The sequence below is a fragment of the Cuculus canorus genome, chromosome 4, assembly GCF_017976375.1.
Source record: "Cuculus canorus isolate bCucCan1 chromosome 4, bCucCan1.pri, whole genome shotgun sequence".
Taxonomy (NCBI): Eukaryota; Metazoa; Chordata; class Aves; order Cuculiformes; family Cuculidae; genus Cuculus; species Cuculus canorus.
This window is the reverse complement of record NC_071404.1, coordinates 78,832,773-78,854,140: the sequence shown is the minus strand read 5'-3', so window position 1 is coordinate 78,854,140 and position 21,368 is coordinate 78,832,773. Positions and strand designations below refer to the sequence as shown.

Sequence of the window (21,368 nt, the reverse complement as noted above, 5' to 3'; positions counted from 1 at the left end):
GGTACTCTGTGGTGTTCAGCCTCTGTCGCCGTGGGGTACCGAGCTCTTGGAAGCCAGGGGAAATGGGATTGTAGGAAGCTTGTGGTGAGCACACTGCTGCCAACACACACACAAAAAAAAGCATTCATTGCTCCTCCCAGCCACTTGGGAAATGATCCCCTGTAAAAAACCTCAGCAACAGAAAAATCCTGTTTACAGTTGATCAGTTCCTTGATCCAGTGTGTCACAAGAGTTTGTGCTGATGCAGCTGAGAACCAGGAGCTTGGGGAGGGAGGAGGGATGAGGGCTGCAGATTTTGAGGGAACCATTCATTTCAATGTCAAAGAAACACTTGCTTTGTCTGTGAGGACTTGGATTGCTAGGAATGCTACACATCTGGGAGAAGCTCTGCATTCAAGGGATAAGTAGTCCTCTTGACTCTCCTCCTTTGGATCTTCTGTTTGTGAGTGGCTGGCACAGTCCTGGAAAGATAAATCACACAGAATTTGGGGTTTTTTTTGTGTGGGGCATTAAAATTAGAAAGCTTCAGCATTAACTTCTTTTGTCTGTGCTACTTAAGGTTCTTCAAAGCAGCGCATTAAGGGTAGGGAGAGGAACAAAGTAGTATTTTCTTAAAATGTAGCTGTACTTTTGAGTATTACCATCACTGCTCTTGCATAGCTTTTTCCAGTGCAGAAAAGGTGTCACTTTGCCCACTAATGAGCATAAAATACTCACAAAGCATGACTGGGATCAGCGTGGTAATCGCAAGACAAATAACCAAGCTGGTTGGAGGAACAAGAGCGCTTTCAACGTGCCAGCCTGCAAGACAGATGAACATATGCCTTCCGTCCATCTCCGGCACTAACAGAAGTGGAAGTTGGCACAACAGCACGCTGGTATTTTTGTGAAGCATCAGCTCCACAGAGGATCTCCTCAGAGATAAATATAGTGGCAAACTTTCTGTGCTAAACTTTGAAAAAGGGCGTTTCTGCAGGCTGTGCATTGGGGAAACAGTTACGCTTCCACACAACGCGTGTGTAAGAATCACTCTGCATGTACTTGTGGCTGAGGTGAGGTGGGCTTTTAGATACACGGTGGCCCAAAGCTGGGGTCTGCAGAGCCGTGATGTAGTGAGTTGATCTAACAGCTTCCTTCTGCCGAGAGAGGGGAATCTCTCCGTCTGGGCTGTTCCCATTCACACTGCTTGTGTTTTGCAGCTCTCTCTGCAGCTGGTCACTGGCCTGCGCACTGTCTACGAGGTGATAACGTGGATACAAAGGGGAAGCAAGCGAGAGAGCACTGCAGAGTGTGGTTTTCAGTTGTTTTGTCTCTTGAGTTTGCAATGGAGGTGTTACTCAACGTGTAACTTGAGGACTTGAGAGGTCCTCTTCAGCCAGGCGTTGAAGAGCGAGACAGCTTTGCCAAGGGAAGCTTTTGTTTCAGAATTGCTGTTCCTCCTGTGCTCTGGAACTGTTCTGAACATCACATAGTTATGCCAGTGTGTATGGCCCAAACCTCAGCTAGATTGCACATCTCTCCTTTCAGTAACTCTAATGTTATGGCTTTTGGAGAAATATGTGAAGCGGTCCCACCTCAGAAGCACTTCTGGAGTGAATCTGACTTAAAAGGAGGTTTGTAGTAGTACTCTCTGTGAACTTCATTTAAAAATCCAATTTTAACATCTAAAAATACCCCAGACTGTTTTCAGTCAAGGCAGATGTCTTTGGTGATGGCCGTTATTGTAACCCGGGGATGGGTATGGTGGGGTATGCAATCTTCCCAAACCATTGGAATAAGCATTAAAAGAAATAACTTGAGTGATTTCGTAACAAAAGCATTGTGCACGCAGTCTGGAACATAGTTAATTCTGGTTTATACTTTTTGTGAACTTCCAGTGCGTTTATTAAATGTTGTCACAGTAGAATAATTCCTTTAGGCTCTGCGTGTAGGGTTTAATTTAAAAGGATTTAATTTACAAGTGGAGGGGGAGGCAGCGCGGATTTGTTTGGCTGAAAGGGTCCCTCAGCTATCAGGGTGGTGAGTGTTGCTGGCTGTGCTGTTGAAGGCTGAAGATATTTTGGTTTTGGATTCTCGAAAGCCTTTAGGGTTCATCTTGGGCTAAAATCAGGCTGTTACTGTGCATGCATCTTGAATCGCAAAGGGCAAATTTTTGCAAGTTAGCGTTTGTGTCTTTCTCCTGGTAATGTGAGATGAACTGAACCTGTGACCAGTTTGTGTTTTTCTTTCTTCGACCTTTTCTACCAGCTTGTTCTCTGTCAAATTCCAGGCTGTCAATAAGCGGAATAGGCTTCCTAGCTGGTTTAGTCCGTGAACTTGAAGAAGCCGGCTAAGGAACTCTGATTACTGTGGGCTTTGTGAAAGAAGCATGAAGTACATTGTTGTGGGTCCTGCTTATTTCTGTGACTGTTAGGACATCTGATTATAACCGAGTCCACATTGATTACGAACAGCCTGCCTGCATGTAGAGCCGTTGAAATAACTGTTTGGTTCACAGCTGGGAAAACAGGGGACCGCTTATCCCAATCCAGCAGATCCTGGAATAGAATTTGATGTGGCAATACTCTATATCAATGTTCACTTAACTGATTATGCATAGCAAGAAATTGATGGACCAGCCCGCTCAAGAAGGAGGAAGGCGCTTTGTTCTAGAAAGTGGCTTTTTCTGTTTGAGAGTTTCCTAAGCTTTTGCAGGGAATGTTTGCACTTCAGCTGTTCCAGAGCTTCCAAGGGCTTTCAGCTGTACCTGCTGAAAGTGCAGGTCCCAGTATATAATTATATATGCAGAACTGGATGAGGGGTGAGACTCCTGCGCAGTGCGTTCAGTCCTTTTTGTGGTCGTGGGGTTTTGCAGTGTTGTCTGTTCATAGTGTTCTGCGAGTGCGGAGCCAAAGTTGCTGACGGTACCTTGTGTTACAGATGGTAGAAGAGAAAGTGTCTGAGGGCTTGTATTCTGATATCAACTGGGGGAGATAGAGGAGCAGGCACATTCTCCTGCTTGTGTATCACACAGAGTACATACGTAGACCATACATTAAATGAAGGTGGTTTTTACCTTGCACTCAAATTTCCAGGTACTAATGTAACGATAACTTGGATTTGTCCCCATCTTAGAGTTTGAGAGGTGTTAGCCTAAATGTATCAGGACTGTGTGTGACTCCAGCAGGTGAGAAAGCATTGCTCTGTTTAGAGGCTGTATAAATGCTGCTTACATTAAACGTAGTTTTCCCATCACCGGTATTTCACATGTGGAAGGAGAAAGTTTAATGTGTTGAAAGTTCTTGGACTAAAGATTTGGAACGTGGTTCTGTGCTCTGAAAACATGGGCTACTTAAAGCAGAGAACATAAAGGGCATTCCTCTACAGAAAGCTCCCCTTAGACAAATATTTGTGCCACTACTGTTACAGCTCTGATGAAAAACACTTTTAGAATGCTTGTGTCACGCTCTGTAATTTTGTCATGCTGGTGCTGCTTGGTGTCAGTTGCATTCGAACCGGTGTCGGGCAGTTCCTCCAGAGCAAAATCGCAGCGGCTCCATTACTGAGAGAGAGAGAACGCGTTGGATGGATGAGAAGGCAGAACCTCAGGGATATGTCTCGACCCAGTTGCCTTTTAATAATGTTCTAGTTGAGCTTGTCGTCAGGACAGTGCTAGGTATGAGTCAAGACATCTTCTTTCCTCCTTTTCCCATGCTCAGATTTGCCATGTGGATTTGAAATCCAAAATTATGGGGCTGATGCAGGCACTTCCTGGGGAAGGGGATGGGAAGGGTTTCTCTGGCTCGGTGCTGGAATGCCGCTCCCTTGCTAGGCTGTAAAACTCTCTTTAGATGTGATTTCATTTAGGTATAGGTGAAGCCTGATCTTAGAAATACCTTTATATGGTGCTTCTACCTTCTGTTTAGAGCTTGGTGGTTTAAGAGCGAGAGGCTGCCAGTAGAGTTTAAGGCTGTTAACTGTATGCCTCGAGTGTTGCAGTCACACTTCAGATGGAGCTAACCTTTGGCATTCCTTGTCTTGGAAAAGAGCTGTAAGCTGAATGCTTGTAAGTGCTGTCAGTGAATCCTTCTGGTTCCCTTAGCTCCCTGGCACTGTGTGGCTAACCTTTTTCAGTTGTGGAAGCTACTGCCTTTTTTACTGGCCCTAGAATAAGAAATCATCTGTGAAATGCGGTGTGAATGCTGAGATAATCAGCAATGACTGGGAGGCGGTAATATATATCTGAAAATGATTCTCTGGATACAGAGTGGTATCCTCACTGATCCCACCAGAACCCGGTAGCTGATGTGAGCTGCCAAGTATACATTGCTTGCATAGGGCTTCTGTTAAGGGAGAACAGGTCGGAGGAGGGTGGTGTGAAGGGAATCAGGCGGCTTTATGCACTCAAACAGATCATGAATGTCCACGTCTTTGGTCAGCAGTCAGTCTTAAAAGCTTTTGAGTTTTATGCAGTCTTTTAAATTGACATAAAAAGCTCGGACATGTTTATCTTGGCACTTTCAAAGGTAGTTAAACACCGACACCTTTCAAAGACACCAGTTTCCTTGGAGCTGTGGAAAACCTAGCTCTCAAGAATGCCACGTTAAGACCCCCTAGGGAATAGAATTTCATCCACTCCAGCTTTATAAGCTTACCAAAACGAGTGTAACTAAATGAATGGAAGATACTCAATGTGTCACAAGGGTGTTGGATGCCTTGCTGCTGCCCTGGGCCAAGTGAGAAACGTGCTGGACAGGAATGGAAGAGCTGTCTTGGGAGAAATCTTGGTGTTTGAGCAGGAGGTAATCTTGGAGAGTTAAAAGGAGTTGTTACATAGTTGTTAGAGAACAAAAAAATAGGTGGATTCCTTCTGGAAGTTTCCTTATCTGTGGGAGGGAACAGTGCTGAAACAAGAATGGTGTGATAGTAAGGATGGGCAGCGAGGATAAGCTTGCGATTGTAACCCTCAGGGAATGCTCCGCTTCCATTGTGCATTGAAAGCACAGTAAGAGACACTGAATTGTAAGGATAAAAGAAAAAAGAGTAATTAGAATACAAGTGGATGTTAAAAAGGGTAGATTTTACCAGGTTGAAGTTTGTCATCCCTGCACCCCTCTCCCCCGAATAAAAAAAAGAGTAAAGGAAAGAAGTGATTTCTTTCATCCGAAGTTCCCTAAAGCACCTGCCTGAAGGATGTTGGGCATTTAGTCAGGGTGGCAGCTGTGGAGATGTGGTTGCTGTAAGAAGTGAAGGAAAAGAAAACAATACACTGTGTGAAAATAGGAAATCCAGGTGAGAGTCAGTTTCAGATGATTCCTGAGGTTCGGGTTTGGATGGAGTTGATTTTACGTAGTCACGAACCGCTGGGGATCAAGGGTGAAGAGTGCGATAGATCTGTCTGGAGAGAGAAGCTGGAACAGTAGGGTTAAAGCTCTCTGTTTGGTGTTGACATAGAACTAAGGGACCTTACAAGAAGCACCAGGTGGTGCTCACTACTTGGAAGCAGAGCTCATGTTTTTGTGGTATAAAAAGAATTTTGTATTACAAACCAAAACCACGGGTGATACGAGAACTAGCAGAGAAAAACATGTTTAGTGTCTTGGCGCTTATCTGAGCGAGCTAATGATGTGATGGAGTGATGAAAGGTCTATGCATGGGTGGGGATGGAGTTCCCATCTGAGGCTGAGAAATGCTACTGTGGTTTTTCAAAGCAGTGAGCTTTTCTGGAGTCATGTATACCTGCAGCAGTGTCTGATTGGGGAAACATTTGGTTCTGGCTTAGTTGTAGACAGTTTGAAATTCTATTTTTACTCCAAGAGCAGATCGGGAGGACTTGGCTCAGTCCAGCAAAGGGAACGTGGGTAGGAGTGTCTTCCTCTCTAAAAAAGGAAGAAATGGGCCCAGAGCTGAAAGCCGGTGTTAGCAGAAGGAGGGGGAGAGGTGGGTTCAGTGCTGAGTAATTGTAGTGTGTCATTTGGAGTTGTTTACCGTTAGTGTGTCACCAGTTAAGTTAGGTTTCTTGCCTTTTTTCACTTGTCCCTGTGCTATCTTTAAGGTAATCTTGGTGACTCCATATGCATTAATACTGAACAGCTTCAGTAAGTGCCTCTGCCTTCGAGGGACACTGGCTGCCTGGGTTTATAGGAGGTGGTTGCATTCCAAGTAACGTTTTGGTGATGCACTTCTGCAGCCTCTAAGAGAGAATACAGCAAGTCCAGACTACAAAACGTCAAGACGTGTTGATTTTTGATTATTCTGTAGGTGATTCCTTGTCTCATATGGGTTTTTTGCTCTCCCCTTAAGGAGCGCTAGGAGTGTGCTCCCAGTGCCAATGATAAAACTCAGGATAGTTTCCATAATGGGTTGAGTTCCTGGGTTCTACACCACCATATCCACTACTTCACTGCTGCGAGCCTGGGTGTGTTTCTTGCCCACAAAGTCTTTCAAAAACAAGTTTGAAGCAGCCTTTGAAAATGCTGTCTCAATATTAATCACACCACTGGATGTTTCTCTTGCGTGTGAACAACTGCTCGTGTATCTCTTCGTAGTTTTTGGTTTCACATTAGAAGAGGAAACGTGGTCATTAGTAAGTTTCAGTGGTGGAATTTATCCCATTATGGATTGAGTTTTCTCATTTTCTGGGTGTTTCTAATCCCTGTGAAATGTCAGTCTTGTCTCTGCAAGTGTGTCTTGTCATATTGAACATGCTCAAATTGATTTCACTTAGGATAGATGCCTCCTCACAAGGTATTTTGTGTGACAACGGTCGGATCTTTTTGTCGTGGCGCTCTACACTTAGCAGAAAATGGCAATGTCACAAAATTCCAACTGGAAACCCACCCTGCTTTTTGATCTGAACTGTCTCGGGAACTTCTTGATTTGATCTGAGCTCATCTGTCTGCCTACCTGGGAAGAGAAATGCATGAGAAAGGCGTGCTGAAGGGGGTAGCAGAGAGATGCTTTGTACTGCACTGAAGGGCTGGTTTTCCATCTCAAAATGATTTGAGTTTTTAGCAATGAATGCACCTTGTGGTTCTGTTGGAGAAGGTGTTGGCACCGTGTGGGCCATGGTTTAAACAACCCAACCTTGACACAGAGCTCTGCGACTCCGTGAGCACACAAAAAGTATGTTTATGTGCTGTGAGAGGGTTGGTGACCAGTACTGCTCGATCAGCTGTAAACAGACAACAGTGTGCTTTTGTGATATAAGAGTGGGAATTGTCTGATAGGTTGTTCCAACGCTTTCATTTCTGGGTGCCAGAATCTGTCTCAGATCAATTGTTCAAACGCTTGTGTTTCAGGGTGATGTAATCCAGGCAGTGCCCATTCGGAATGCACGGTGCTGGTCTGGTTTGATCCTCTCTCGTACCAGAAGATTGAACTGAGATCTCTTTACAACTGCCTGCTCGCCAGCTCTTGAGCATTTATAGCTACGCTATAAACTTCATCCTGCATGAACAGCTGTGCTCTTGCTGGTGCTTTTGTTCTCCCTTTGCTCAAATCACACACTTTTTGCTTAGGTGCTGTGTTGGGAACATAGCATGGAGTAAACCACCCTTGATTTGTGCTCGTCCCTGGCTTTGGCTTTCACGAAATGCCACCCCAGGATTCCCTCCGGTCTAACACATACCAGCATAGATTGCAATAGGGCTCTCTTTTCAGTGCTGTTCCAAGTTTGTTTCCTTGAGCTGCACTTTAAATGTTTACTCTCCAGTTTCTGCATGGGGAACATCAGGACTTTTTGGTGGCTTAGGCTTATGGAATGTTAGAGACGGGACTAAGGAAACATGATGATGGATATCTCCGTCTGTACTCGGCACTGGTGAGACCGCACCTCGAATACTGTGTTCAGTTCTGGACCCCTCACCACAAGAAGGATGTTGAGGCTCTGGAGCGTGTCCAGAGAAGAGCAACAAAGCTGGTGAGGGGCTGGAGAACGTCTGACGAGGAGCGGCTGAGAGAGCTGGGGTTGTTTAGCCTGGAGAAGAGGAGGCTGAGGGGAGACCTTATTGCTCTCTACAACTACCTGAAAGGAGGTTGTGGAGAGGAGGGAGCTGGGCTCTTCTCCCAAGTGACAGAGGACAGGACAAGGGGGAACGGCCTCAAGCTCTGCCACGGGATGTTCAGGCTGGACATCAGGAAAAAATTTTTCACAGAAAGGGTCATTGAGCACTGGCAGAGGCTGCCCAGGGAGGGGGGGGAGTCACCTTCCCTGAAGGTGTTTAAGGGATGAGTGGATGACGTGCTGAGGGACATGGTTTAGGGAACGCTGGGAACTGTTGGACTCAATGATCCGGTGGGTCCTTTCCAACCTGGTGATTGAATGAATCTATGATGATTCTATATGTGTGACTCGGACGGCTGCCTTCCTTTGCAGTACTGCTTGTTCAGAAGGCTGCTGTTTGGTGATAGATGAGAGTGCTGACTAGATCAAGCTCTTCAAAGTACAGCAAAACAGAGATAATCAGCTTTCAAATACCAGCTGACAGGTTTCAAAAAGGTAGTGGGCTTTATCCTAAAAACAGCTAGTGCAGGTAATTCGCGCAACTGGACTTGAAAGCAAGGAAGAAATGGATTTGTGTTCACCTTTGTAGTACTTGAAGATATATTTCCTCACCTGTATTTAAAACCCAAAATCGCACAGTTGAAATAGTAAAGAAATGAATCATGGACATCTAAACAGGGTCTTTTGGTTGGGTTTTCCACCTGCATTGTTTCCTTTCTTGCAAGGACGGGATGGAAGCCCGTTGTACTGAATATCTCACAGTGGTGTGAAATAAAGCATTGGGAATGGAGGTTCTGGATATTCCAGACTATACTTTTTTTAAGTTCTAAGTGTTAGTAGCGGGTGTCATTTTGCAAACAAATGGATCTTTCCAGGCCTGCACTAGAGGGCTGTGGGTGGAGAAGGAGAACTGGGAGAGGGGAGGAGTTGAGCAGGCAACAAGGGCACAAAGGAGCTTGGAGCATTGGTATTTAGGTGTGGAAGTGAACAGAAGTTGAGTGTGACTTGCTTTTGGTGAAATATCTAACTGGGTAGGTGGTTTGCTGCCTGCATTGCTCATGCGTAGAACCCGCCTCCTCGAGGCGTTTCTGGTGGTGCAGCACAACTTGAGAAGCTTTGAACTGGGTGAGTTGGTCTGAATTATGCTTTCAATTAGGGTTTTGTAAATGAAGTTGTGTTGTTGTGGACAGAACTCTCTGTAGTCTTCGAAGTGGGATGGGAAATGGTTCAGCTTTTGAGGTGAGTGTGGTTCTCTTCTGCTGAAATCTTCACATTTGTTTCGTAACACCAGGAAAGGTGATGCTTTTCAGTTTGCTTCGTGTGGAACAGGCAGCTTCTTTTGTTCCTGTGTTGTGCTGTCTTTCCATCAGAGAATGTTTTCGGTGTTGTGTGTCTCGTATCTTCATCTCAGCGCTGAGCTGGGTACTTTATGCTTGTTTTGTGTGTGATATAAGGTATCTGTTAATTCCCCCTCATGCTCAGGAGAGTGAATAAACCAGTCTTTTGAGACACAAGCCTTTGGCGGGAGATGGTGGCTTTTTTCTTGTTTTATATATAGGAATCCTTCAGTTTGGCAGGGAGAGCTTGGTACTTGGGCTGACATTGTGTGTGATTACATGTACACAGGATCAGGTGCAAAGGGCTGTTAAGGACATGAGAAATGCACTCCTTGAGGGGAACATGGACACAGGAACATCCAGTGATTCTTTGCACGGACTACAGTTTGCTATGGGAAGTAGGCTGCGATATGTAGATGTCAGCGTGATTCATTTCCCTCGAGGCAGCGAAGACTTCCACGCGTCCCCTTGCCTATCTAAGCTTAGATTGCTGAGCTGCTGCTTCCATCGGCACGTGCCCAGTAAAGTTTGGTAGGAAGTCCAGCATCATTGGAAGAGGCCCTGCAGCAAGTGGGCATATCTAAGTGGATTGGAGTCTACAGCAGATCTTGGCAAATGTTGTCTTGGTCCTGAGTTAACCTCCAATAAGGATGAGTCACTGGATTGGCTTTTAGAATCATGGAGTGGTTTGGGTTGGAAGGGACCCCAAAGCCCACCCAGTTCCACCTCCTGCCATGGGCAGGGACACCTCCCACTGGATCAGGGGCTCCAACCCCCATCCAGCCCAGCCTTGAACATTTTACATTGTTTAGAACTTAAAACACTGGCTGAATAGCAGACAAAATATTGATGGCTAGATGTATCCGTTGACTCTTCCAGCATCATACCTTGGAAAGGAAACCTGAACAGCCAAACAGGCAGAGTTCCTTAAGGACAGGCTGAGAGAATTGGGTTTGTTCAGCCTGCAGAAGGCTCCAGGGAGACCTTAGTACAGCTTCCAGTACTTCAGGGCTCTGGGAAAGCTGGGGAGGGGCTCCTCATCAGGGAGTGCAGGGAGAGGACGAGGGGGGAACGCTTTGAAGCTGAGAGAGGGGAGATTGAGATGAGATCTTGGGGAGAAATGTCTCCCTGTGAGGGTGGGGAGGCCCTGGCCCAGGTTGCCCAGAGCAGCCGTGGCTGCCCCATCCCTGGAGGGGTTCCAGGCCAGGTTGGATGGGGCTTGGAGCCCCTGAGCCAATGGGAGGCGTCCCTGCCCATGGCAGGGGTGGGACTGAGGGGGTTTTGAGGTCTCTTCCAACCCAAACCATTCCAGGATTCTATGGAGAGCATAAGAATTCTTCTGTGACATGAATTGGGTAGGACACAGTAAGTTCTGACAGCAGGTTTAAGACAATTACACAATGTTCAAGATGAACCACCATCGAGGAGGTGCTCACTGAATGGATTCCAGTAACTTGGTGTAGAATCTCGGGTGTCCCCTAAAGAGGAGAGATAGTATGGATGGCCTGATCAGGCGCAGTGTTTGTGGAAAACGAGGGGGTTTGAGAGCTGGGCAGGATTGATTGCCCCTTTTTTTGGGTGGGTTTTGTTTGTTTGTTTAGTTTTGTTTTGGTATTTTTTTTTTCTTTTAAGAACAGAATTTTTAGTGGAACAACATAGCTGTGCCTCACATTTAGACTGATCAAGTAGAAATTCCCTTTGTGATGTTAGTGGTTGGCCTGGTCTGCTGTCTAAACCTGGTTGGAGTGTTCACAGATTCATAGAATCATTAAGGTTGGAAAACATCTCCGAGCTCATCCAGTCCCAACCCCACCATGCCTACTAAACCATGTCCCAAAGCACCACATCCATTGTGTTTTGAACCCTTCTAAAATAAAGAACGTTCTTCCAGTTGTGAGAGTATTTGTTACCAGCAGAGTATTTTCTGGAAAAAGATGATGTTGATTAAAAGAATCAAACCCTCCTTCCATTTCTCAAAGAAAAACCGTGAATTCAGTTCCCTCTGCCATTTGTGCTCTGCTCAGATGAGCCCACGAGAGGAGACTTCTGTGGGGTTGACGACATTTATTATGTCTTGACCTGGAAAATTAATACTTGGAGAGCTGCAGATACGACTGCTGAGTGATTTGAACCTTCTCTGTGTAGAATGGGTGTCACCATCACCCAGTGTCGGGAGGAGCCTGTAAAACTTATTTATCTTGGCCCAAATTAAGACTCAGTGGTTTGGGTGAAGCAGAGATGATGGTGGTTCTCACAACTACCTTGTGGAGACCTTTCTTCCCATGATGGATAGCTTTGTCGTTCGAGTCGCAGACTGTCTCTGGAGTTGCCCTGGGTTGGTGGAGGCGAGATGGATGGAGTGGTTGGAAACAGGGCACTGGGGGTGGGTGGGCTGGCTGAGGAGGTTTGGCTGGCACGGGAAGCCAGGGCACAGCACAGACACAATGTGGGCGTTGCTGTGGATCTGCTCAGTCTGGAGCTTGGGGTAGTTTTATGGTTTGAGGAGTAGGCTACGTTCTCAAGAGTGGTTAGGACACGGTGGCAACGGATGGGCTCCAGGAAAGCACCTGGACTTGTGAGCCTTGGGTTAGAATGGGCATTTGGGTTGGTGATGGGTGCCCCAACAGCCTTCAGTCGCTCTCAGTGTGCAGAGACTGGCAGCAGGCCCACCACGGACCAGGGGGGACCTCGCAGAGCTCCTGTTTTGGGGGGAAGCTTAGGGAGGGATTTCACAGACGGAAAGATCTCATAGAGGTTCTCCTGTGGGGGAGTTGATGACACACAGCTCGTGGAGGGGACTTTGAAGAGCTCCTGCTGTGGGGGCACTTCATGGTGGGGGTCTCGTGGAACTCCTGCTGGGGGGGGGCAGCCTCATGATGGGAGGGAACGTCATGGAGCTTCCACTGGGGGACCTGCTTGGAGGCAGATGAGAGCTGGTGTTCCTAGCCTGGTGGCCACCAAGTGAGTTGGTTGAGGCCCTGGCCAGACTTGGAGTGTCTGTGTTGAACGTGGGGTGAGTGGGGAGCTCTGGGCTTCGGGGAGGGGGGAACTGAGGAGTGGCACTGCAGCGCCATTCGTGTGGGAAGGATGCAGGGGGACTCATGGAACCGTGCAGTGGTTGGCTGGGAAGGGCCCTCAAAGATCTGTAGCATCATGGAACTGTGGAATGCTTTGGGTTGGAAGTGACCCTAAAGATGATCCCGTTCCAACCCCCTGCCGTGGGCAGGGACCCCTCCCCTGGATCAGGGGCTCCAAGCCCCATCCAGGCTGGCCTTGGCCGCTTCCAGGGATGGGGCAGCCATGGCTGCTCTGGTCTAACACATTCTTACCCCCTACAGCCCGGTGGTAGCTCCCTCAGCTCAGTAGTATTTCACACCCACCCACACCCCCGCAGTCAGTGGTAGCTCCCTCCACCCCGTGTAATTCCCCCCCCCCGACCCGTGTTACCCTTGCCTGTTGGCATCCCCCCCGCGCGGCCTGGTGGTACGTCCCGGCGCGGCCGTTGGTGGCGCGAGGTGGAACAGTCCATTTCCTGTTCCCCTGTGACAGCGGGGGGGGGGGGCGGGCGGCCGCCGGCTACCGGTCCGTGTGTCCGTCCAGGCGCGGCGGGCATGGCCGCGCGGTGAGGCGGGCCGCCATGGAAGCGTACGTGCTGGAGGACATCCTGGAGGTACGACCGGGGCAGCCCGCGAACAAAGAGGGGACGCGGCCTTGGGAGCGGCCGGGGCGCGGCGGGGCCTGGGCGGGGGGAGCACGGGGCTGGGCGCCGGTTCCCGGGGTGCTGGGGGGGCAGGCTCGGCTGGGCCCAGGGCCGGGGGTCGGTCCCGCTGTGTGCCCAGCGCTGGGCAGCGGTTTGGCCCGTATAGAGTAAGGTGAAACGATTCCTGGGGTAAGGAGAGGGGTCAGTCCCAATGTGTGCCCAGAACTGGACGCCTGCTTTGCCCCTGTGGAATGAGGGGAACTGTTTCGCGGGATGCTGGGGGGCAGCCTCGGAGTGTGCCCAGCGCTGGGGGGGTTGGGTGTCAGTCCCAGTGTGTGCCCAGCGCTGGGGGGGTTGGGTGTCAATTCCAGTGTGTGCCCAGCGCTGGGGGGGGTTGGGTGTCAGTCCCAGTGTGTGCCCAGCGCTGGGGGGGGTTGGGTGTCAGTCCCAGTGTGTGCCCAGCGCTGGGGGGGGGGATCAGTCCCAGTGTGTGCCCAGAGCTGGGGGTGGTCAGTCCCAGTGTGTGCCCAGAGCTGGGCACCTTTTTTGCCCCTGTGGAATGAGAGGAACCAGTTCCTGGGGTGCTGGGGAGGGTCGGATTTGTGTGCACAGGCCCAGGCCAAGGAGGTGCTGGGAGGACCATTTTTCAAGGTGCCACAGGATCAGGCCTTTTGTGTGCCCAGGGCAGCTCTTTTTCCCCTATGGCATGAAGGGGACAGGTTCCTGAATTGCTGTGAGGGGTCAGTCCCAGTGCGTGCCCAGGGCTGGGCCACCGGGGTGGAGGGGGGACAACTGATTCCTGGGGTGCTGTGGGGTCAGGCCTAGTGTGCACTCATTCCCGCTGCTGGAGATGAGTGCCCCGTGCGGGGCACCTTTTTTGCTCCTATCGAATCGGGGTGACTGGTTCTTGGGGTGATGCCCGCAGCAGGATCAGGATGGTGTCTATCTGGGGGTGGGCACTGGTGCTGCCCCTATGGAATAGGGGTTCTGATTCTGAGGTGCTGGTGGTTCAGTCCCAATGCATGTTTGGGGACTGGGCACCAGCACTGTGCATTTAGGATATGGGGGGGACTGTTCCCTAGGGTGCTGGGAGTCAGGCCTAGTGTGTACCCAGTGTTGGTCCAATGGGATGTGGGAGGGACCAGTTTCTGGGGTGCTGGGAGCAGTCCAGGGATGGGTCAATGCTGTATAGAGGAGACTAGTTCCTGGGGTGATGAGGGATCGGGCCTGCTTCCTGCCCAGGGTTGGATGCCACTGCTGCTGACAGGAAATGGGAGGGGACTGGTTCTTGGGGTGCCGAGGGATCAGTCCTAGAGAGTCAGTGCCCTTGTGAGCCTGCGGCTAACAGAGTGATGTGGCCAAGGGTGAGCCCTCCTGTGGAGCTACCGCTGGGTATCACTCTCTCCTGTTTGCGCCAGTGCTCCTGTTCCCCCTTTGAGCCTGTGCTACGCCTGTAGGTTCTGTGCTCCCAGCTGTCCTAGGCGTACTCTGCTTGGGTTTCCTCTGCCGAATGAGGTGCTGCGTTAGAAAATGAATAACATTGTCCCTTCTGTTGAGGGGAACTTGGAAAGGATCTTTTAGCCGTGTGAAGAGAGGCCTACCTAGGAATCCTGAAGTGAAACTTGTGTTCACACTGACAAACAGCTCTATTCCAGATCATGTTAGCTTGAATTGTTCAAGGAGATATCTTTGTTAATGGTGTTCTTGTGGGGTTTTTTTGATTTTGCAAGCGAAAACATAACTTCACTGCCAGATAGCTGTTCAGAGTAAGTTGCGTTTATTCTTCATCGTAACAAGAAGCTGCTACCTCATAGTGCTGTTAGAATTTAAACAGAATGGTGCTTTTAGTGATCCATGTTCTGTAGGGTTTTTCCTGTCACAGCCATTCTTAAGTAGCTCTTGACGTGGTTTTAAAATGTTATATTGATTGAAGTATGTGGTGTTGACATTAACTTCCTTGTAGACCTTAGAACTGCTTAACATAATGATATCCAGTGTGTGAACACAACTGCAGTTTCTGCTTAGGAAACTAGTACAGATATATGGACGAGGCTTTTAGCAGTGCCTGCCTGTGGCTCGGTTGTTGCGGTGAGGTTGGGAGACCAACAGCGAGCTGGGCTCTCTGCCATTAGAGAAATGCTTTGGTTCCTCACTCGTCTCACTGAATAGAAAGCTTTTCTTTCTAATTTTGCTTTCTTGTAATTGTCAGGTGCAGTACTGTAAATGAATGAAATGCTTGGTGTTTGTTAATATTCGTGTTTGGAAAGGCTGTTAGCAAATTAATTGTGTCCATATAACGGTACTTTGGGGTTGTATTTGTGAACTAAGCAATTATATCTTGCTCCTCAGACTAGGATGTGGTGCCTCATCCCTGGAAACATTCAAGGTCAGGTTGGATGAGACTCTGAGCAACTTGATCTGGTAGAAGGTGTCTCTGCTTCTGCAGGGGGGTTGGACTGGGTGACCTTCATGATCCCTTCCAACCCAAACCATTCTATGATTCTATGACTTTTCTGTCGATAATCTCATCACACATTCTTTTCCTGGTTGTGAGACCAACTGCATCCAAGGAGAATACCTTTAGAGAACAAGTATGGCTTGTCTGACTTGAGGTTTGTGTAAGCTATGACTGAATCGGTTGTTCATGAGTCTCTGAAATACTCTAATAGCATTAGAGGTGGCTCAGAATTGCTAGTGCATCAGTAGAAGCAGCATAATGGTGTTCCCGGTAAGGGTCCAGAAGTAGAACTCAATTCTCCTGAAAATCCTTTCTGTTATAACTTTTTATGGTGTGTGTTTTATTTTCTCACTTGAGGCTTTCTTTTCTCCTGCGGAACAGCTTGTGATATTCGTTTGAAGACAGCATTGTGAAGATGGAGAGAACTGCTCTTGCTTAGGTAGCAGATGCTGTCTGGTCTCTGTAGTATTAAGCAGACCTGGTACTGCTTAGTAGTTAAAGTTGGAGGGATCGGGCCTTACCTCTTCATAAAATCTTGATGAATGTTGTCACCTTTAATCTATCTATAATGTAAAACAGGGAAAAAAGGCATTTTGTGTAGCATGCTGGTGATGTTGATAAGTTAGCAAGAGACCACAGGTCAAACCGTGCTGGAGGTCCTCACTGCAAGCAGCAAGTGCATGCTTCTGGGGCAAAAATCCTCCCGAGTTAAAAAGGTAGATACTAACCATGTTATCCATAGTTTGAATATTCTATCTTGCCCCAATACGAAGGCTGCTTCCTCAGGGAGAGGAGTAAACAAGATGAGGTGGAGGCATAACCTCTGCTCTTTTCATTACTGAAGTTGCAGGACTTGGGAAAAGTGGTTTCTAATGTAGTTCTTTCCTGTTGGAGGATAAAACTACAAGACATCCTGCAGATCAATGTAGCAGCTGGCAGAAATGGTTGCTAGCCTAGAGGATGCCGTGTGGCAGCCTGACTGCCGTGTGCCTACACCACCTTCAAGGAAGGTGTCCCTCATGCAGAACCTGAGCTGGCTTTGCTGCTGCCAGCTGCAGAACAATATTGTCTTGGCTCTGATACTGGAATCTGGTGTTGGAAGACTGCGTGGGAATGCAGTTGGATAAAATGTAGCTATTGTAGGGTTCATCTGCAGATGGCTTCTGCTCATTTGGCTCTTCTGGTAAGTGTATTTTGGCCATACTTGTGTGTTGATGGGGGACCTAACTGACAACAAGGCCTTTTGTTGGTGTAAGTTCTCAGGTTTTGGTTCCTGTGCTGGTGAAGGAATAACTGTGCTGCAGGAGCCCTTGCCGTGGTCTCCAAAGGGAGGCATAAACCTGCAGTTGAGTGTCTGATGCTTGAGTTAGTCAACAGAAACGTTACGCAGTCAGGAGAAAAGGAGGTGCGCTATGTCCTGAGAGATGAGGATGTGGTCTGTATTGTCGTGTACTGAACTCAGGCTCACAGCAGAAAATTGAGGGGTAAATTTATATTCCCTGTGTTGATCTGAGGCTTCTCAAGAGAAGCAGCCATGTGATTTGACCTTCATATTCTTTGAGAGCTTGTTTGTGCTTGACCTCGGAGAAAGAGGGCTGGAGTGCAACGCAGGCCCACGTGCGGCAGTTTCTTTGTGTCCTTAGTAAGTGCATTTAAAAGAAAACCAACCCTTTAATTTTCTAGCTTAAGGTAAATATCTTTCACCTACCTTGACGTGCATCTGAAGATCATGGCGAACAAAGCTTCCATTCTTATTGTGATGGTGGGAGTATTTCCTGACTGCAGGCATGTTTTTCAGTGTTGTACTGGCGTCACGGGGATGTTTGAATAACCCTGAAGGTTCTGCCTTGGTTATGTTCTGTGTGCTTGCTGCTGATGTCGCTGAGTGGCTGAGTGGTGAGGTGATGTGTGAGGGTCACCAGTTGCACCTTCAGTAGCTATAGGAAGCTGGGGAGGGGCTCTTTATCAGACAGTGCAGTGATAGGGTGAGGGCAAATGGTTTAAAGCTGAAAGAGAGGAGATTGAGATGAGCTCTCAGGTAGAAACGTTTTCCTGTGAGGGCAGGGAGACCCTGGCCCAGGTTGCCCAGAGCAGCCGTGGCTGCCCCATCCCTGGAGGGGTTCCAGGCCAGGTTGGATGGGGCTTGGAGCCCCTGAGCCAGTGGGAGGTGTCCCTGCCCATGGCAGGGGGTGGGGCTGGATGGGCTTTGAGGTCCGTTCTGACCCAAACCATTCCATCATTCTGTAGCCTTGTCAGCCACAGCGCAGACGTTGTAGTGTGTGGCTTAAATGGTGCACAAAAGCTTTATTCAGAGCAGAGCCCACTCTGCTTGAGTCCACGGTGGTGAAACAACGATGCAAGTAAGAGCAAGCATGAAATAGAGGAATGGTGTCTTTAATGCATGCTCGGAGATCAGGGAGGCCTCTGCAATGCCATTTTTTTTTATCAGGCCAAGGCTTTTAATATTTATAAACCTTGCAGTCTCCTGCTCTGAAGATAGAAATCAGGGTTATGCTACAGTATTTCTGTGTTGGGCATTAGTAGCTTTCCCACGTTCCAGCTCTTGAACAGGCTAATCCTTTCCCTGTTCCCTTTCTCAGAGTTTCTCTTGGTAACCTTGTCTGTTCTACTTCCTACCTGTTTTCCTGTCGTTTTAAAGCGAGTGCCTATATGAAGCCAGCACTGGCTACTAGTGTGCTAGAGGATTCCCTAGTGATGTGTTGCAGTTGTTCCTAAATTGTCTGTTGGAGTAACTCCTTCATGTTATTTGGAGTAAGTTGGCGCACTGCTGTAGCCTTCCTTCTGTTAAGGCATCATTTCCAATCTGGGCCATGTCCTGTCTCAGTGCAGGGGATGAGTTTTGGAAGCTTTCATTGATGACTGAGTCCAAGGATTTTTGACGTTTTCTCTTAGATATTGAGGACAGCACTTAAGTGCTGCGAGGTTGCCCCACAGCGATGTTTAGAAGGTTCTGCTGAAACTGGTGACAGAGAAGTAGGAACGGAGTATGGAGTGCTAGAAGTACATCAGGAGCCAGGCTCTGACTTGCTGTGGAGCTGGGAACTTGTGCTGTTGTCTAATGGGCTGAAGGAGAAATGATCCTCTTATTGGGGTGTGTCTTCTGCTGGAGAGTAGATCCAGCCTTGTGTTGCGCTGGTGGTTTGGTTCTGGTTGGTGTGGTGCCCTGCTGTCAGACGATGGCTACCTGATCCTGAATTTGCCTGAACTGTAAGAAGAGCAGATGGGTATGGCTGCTGTTTCAGGGTGTTCTGAGGTAAACTCAGGTTCCAGGAGCTCTCTGGAAGATGGAAAACTGAGCGTGTCTTCCCTCAAGTGTTGTTCAGAGAGGAGAACTGGCCTGAGAAAAGCGAGTGGAACATGCTAACAGGAGAGGCTGGAATTCATCGCCCAGCTCCTGTTCAGTAGGTGGCACTGATACCGCTGGCAATGGCCTGTGAGGATGAGTAGAGACACTGTTGGTGAGGCTCATCCTGTGAGGAGCGCCAGGACGCTGCAACCTCTACCACATCCTTGTCTAGCCAGACAAGTCACACGACTGGAATCGGCCAGAGAAGAGGAGCTTTCCCGGATGAAATCTTTCTGAGCGTGCTGGCTGAGGTGTTTATACATCTTACTGATCTACCACGCAACTGTTGATGCAGCAAAAACCTCTTTGTGCTGCCACTGCCTTCCCCAGGCTGGATGGAGGTGGCAGAATGGTGTCAGCCTGACAGAGCGGCAGCGCTGGCAGTCACCGACGCTCTGCCAGCTCACCAAGGTGAGTGGGAACACAAGCGAAGCTGCCTGGCTGCTGCCCAAGGGCTCTTTGTATCCTTGTCTTAGGCTTTCAAGCACAACTTGGGAAGGTGATTGCCCTTCCCTTTACACCACTCTGCCCTTGATACTACATCCTCAGCCCTTCTGCCTGTGGTGGGAGGCAGAGAGTTTAAGACAAGCATGTGTGGAGTCTTCAAGAAGAGCAAACCCCAGCTTTGATCCCTGTTCCTTTCCCCTTCCAACTAATTGGGTAAGGCTGTTCCCTGCTGGATCTGGGCTCCCTTGTGCAACCAGCAAGCAGTAAAAGGTGGTCGATATGATTTCTTTGGGTCTGAAGCTGTTTCTCCTTGCCTCTCAGGAAGAGATTACAAGCTCGCTGGTATAGCTGGTATCTGTCCCTTTTATTTATGTGTTATTGCTTTATCTATTTCAGTGATGGTTCATTCTCGGCACAGTAATAGGGAAATGCAATTACTGTGGGAGAGCTCTTTAAGGCAGTAAGTGCTGGGGCACGTGGGGAGCTGCTGTTTGAGAGGTCAATGTTACACAGCTGGTGAGGGTCTTGCTGACTGGGGTAACTTAGCCAAAGCCTCGACAAGCGGGTGGGATCAGGCTCTCTACAAAGATCTCTCCCAACCGAGCATCTTTAGTCTTGCAAGTAGTAAGCTCAAATCAGGTACTTCATCAAAACCAGCAAGTGAATTGAGAGACATGTTAAGTGAATTTCTTTAGATTTTTTCTCCATAAATCCTGTCCTTAAATTGCTGCAGAAATGTATGAAAGGGCTCTTTTTGTGGCTAAGATACTTTTCTGTGTTTTCCTGCGTGTGCCTGAAATCTCTCCAGATCTTTGCTGTGCTGGAATTTGCTGGTAGTGGGGACTAGTAGGAGGTCACACACTCTAAAACAGTAACCTTAACCATACACCAGTAACGAGTAACACTCCAAACAAGCTGTTACACCGCCCGGCATCCCCACTGGGCAAGAAGGAAATAGGCAGAACCATGTGTTTCCATCGCTTTGTGGCCATCTCCTCCCGTGCTGCACGATTCTGGCACAGGTTCTTCAGCTTTGTTGCTCTTAAACAGCATTCCTGGATGGACTTGGGCATCTTAGATATTGTTTTGGGAAGAAGTGTGATATTCCTGTCTCTCACTGTGGACTGGCGTGTTGTGGTAGGAACGGGAACTTCGTCTCAGCAGTTCTGCCTGTGATCGAAAGATGGCTGAGTGTGGTTTGTTACTCAGGGAGGCTGGAGAGGAAACGATTCCTGATGCAGCTTGTCCTACTGAGGAGCTGTGTTTGTGTAAGCATTGAAGAAATAAGCTAAAATATCTTTGTGGAGTAGATGTGATCAGAGCGTTCAGGGAAAAGTAGAAATCAAAATTGTGGTAGTGGCTTGAAGGAATTTGGTGCAGGATTTTTATATCTAGTGCGTGAAGCCAATATTGAAAAGGAAGGACTCAAAATCGCTGTCTTTGCCCTTAAACCTTGATTGATTTATTTTTTAATAAGACCTTGTTTTGGTAAGAGAAGATGATCTCTTTGGGTTTAGTCAAATACTAGTGTATTACTTAGCTACCTCCAGAAGTCTGTAGTTCAGTATGTGTAAGAACTGCTTGAATCTCTTCAGTGTGCAGAAGCTTTCAGTTATGTGCCAAATAGAGCAAAAATAAATGTAATTCATTTATTAGGTATGCCTAACAGTGGTTTGTATTGAAGGCAGAGTTCAATGACTGTATAGCTTGTCAGAATTTTAACCAAATGACTTGAAATTATTAGGAATAATTCCCTCTGCTTAGTTCCTCAGGCAGTAACAATAGAAATTCTAATCAGATACTGAACTCGGCTGTCTCCTACTGTAACTTTATCCTCTCGCTGCTCAGCAGCAGAGAAGATTGGTAATCTAGGCCATACCAGTTCTTTTGCTGAAATGAAGGCTTCAGTTCTAAATGCCCAAACCGGAAAGGCAGTTTGCATTATAGTTCAGGTGGTTCCGTTTGGCTTTTCTTTGGGCTCCAATTCTATGTCTGTAAGCGTGGCTGGTTGTTTCAGGACAGTTGTGTAGCTGTTTCTCCATTTAGCTTTACAGGACAAGGATAAATACCACAAA

At 48.0% G+C, this 21,368-nt stretch overlaps 1 protein-coding gene across 5 annotated transcripts in view; it reads left to right on the top strand.

Annotated features, from left to right (window-relative positions):
* ANKRD17 (ankyrin repeat domain 17) overlaps nucleotides 1-21,368 on the top strand; it is a 93,189-nt gene that overhangs the window by 9,894 nt on the left and 61,927 nt on the right. Inside the window, exon 1 of one of the 5 annotated variants that reach the window (XM_054066370.1) lies at nucleotides 12,868-12,991. The exons of the other annotated variants lie outside the window; for them this stretch is intronic. Within the exon in view, the coding sequence (XP_053922345.1) occupies nucleotides 12,959-12,991 (33 nt within the window). The 5' untranslated portion in view covers nucleotides 12,868-12,958. Of the gene's footprint in view, nucleotides 1-12,867; nucleotides 12,992-21,368 lie in introns of those variants that run through there. 5 annotated transcript variants of the gene reach the window in all.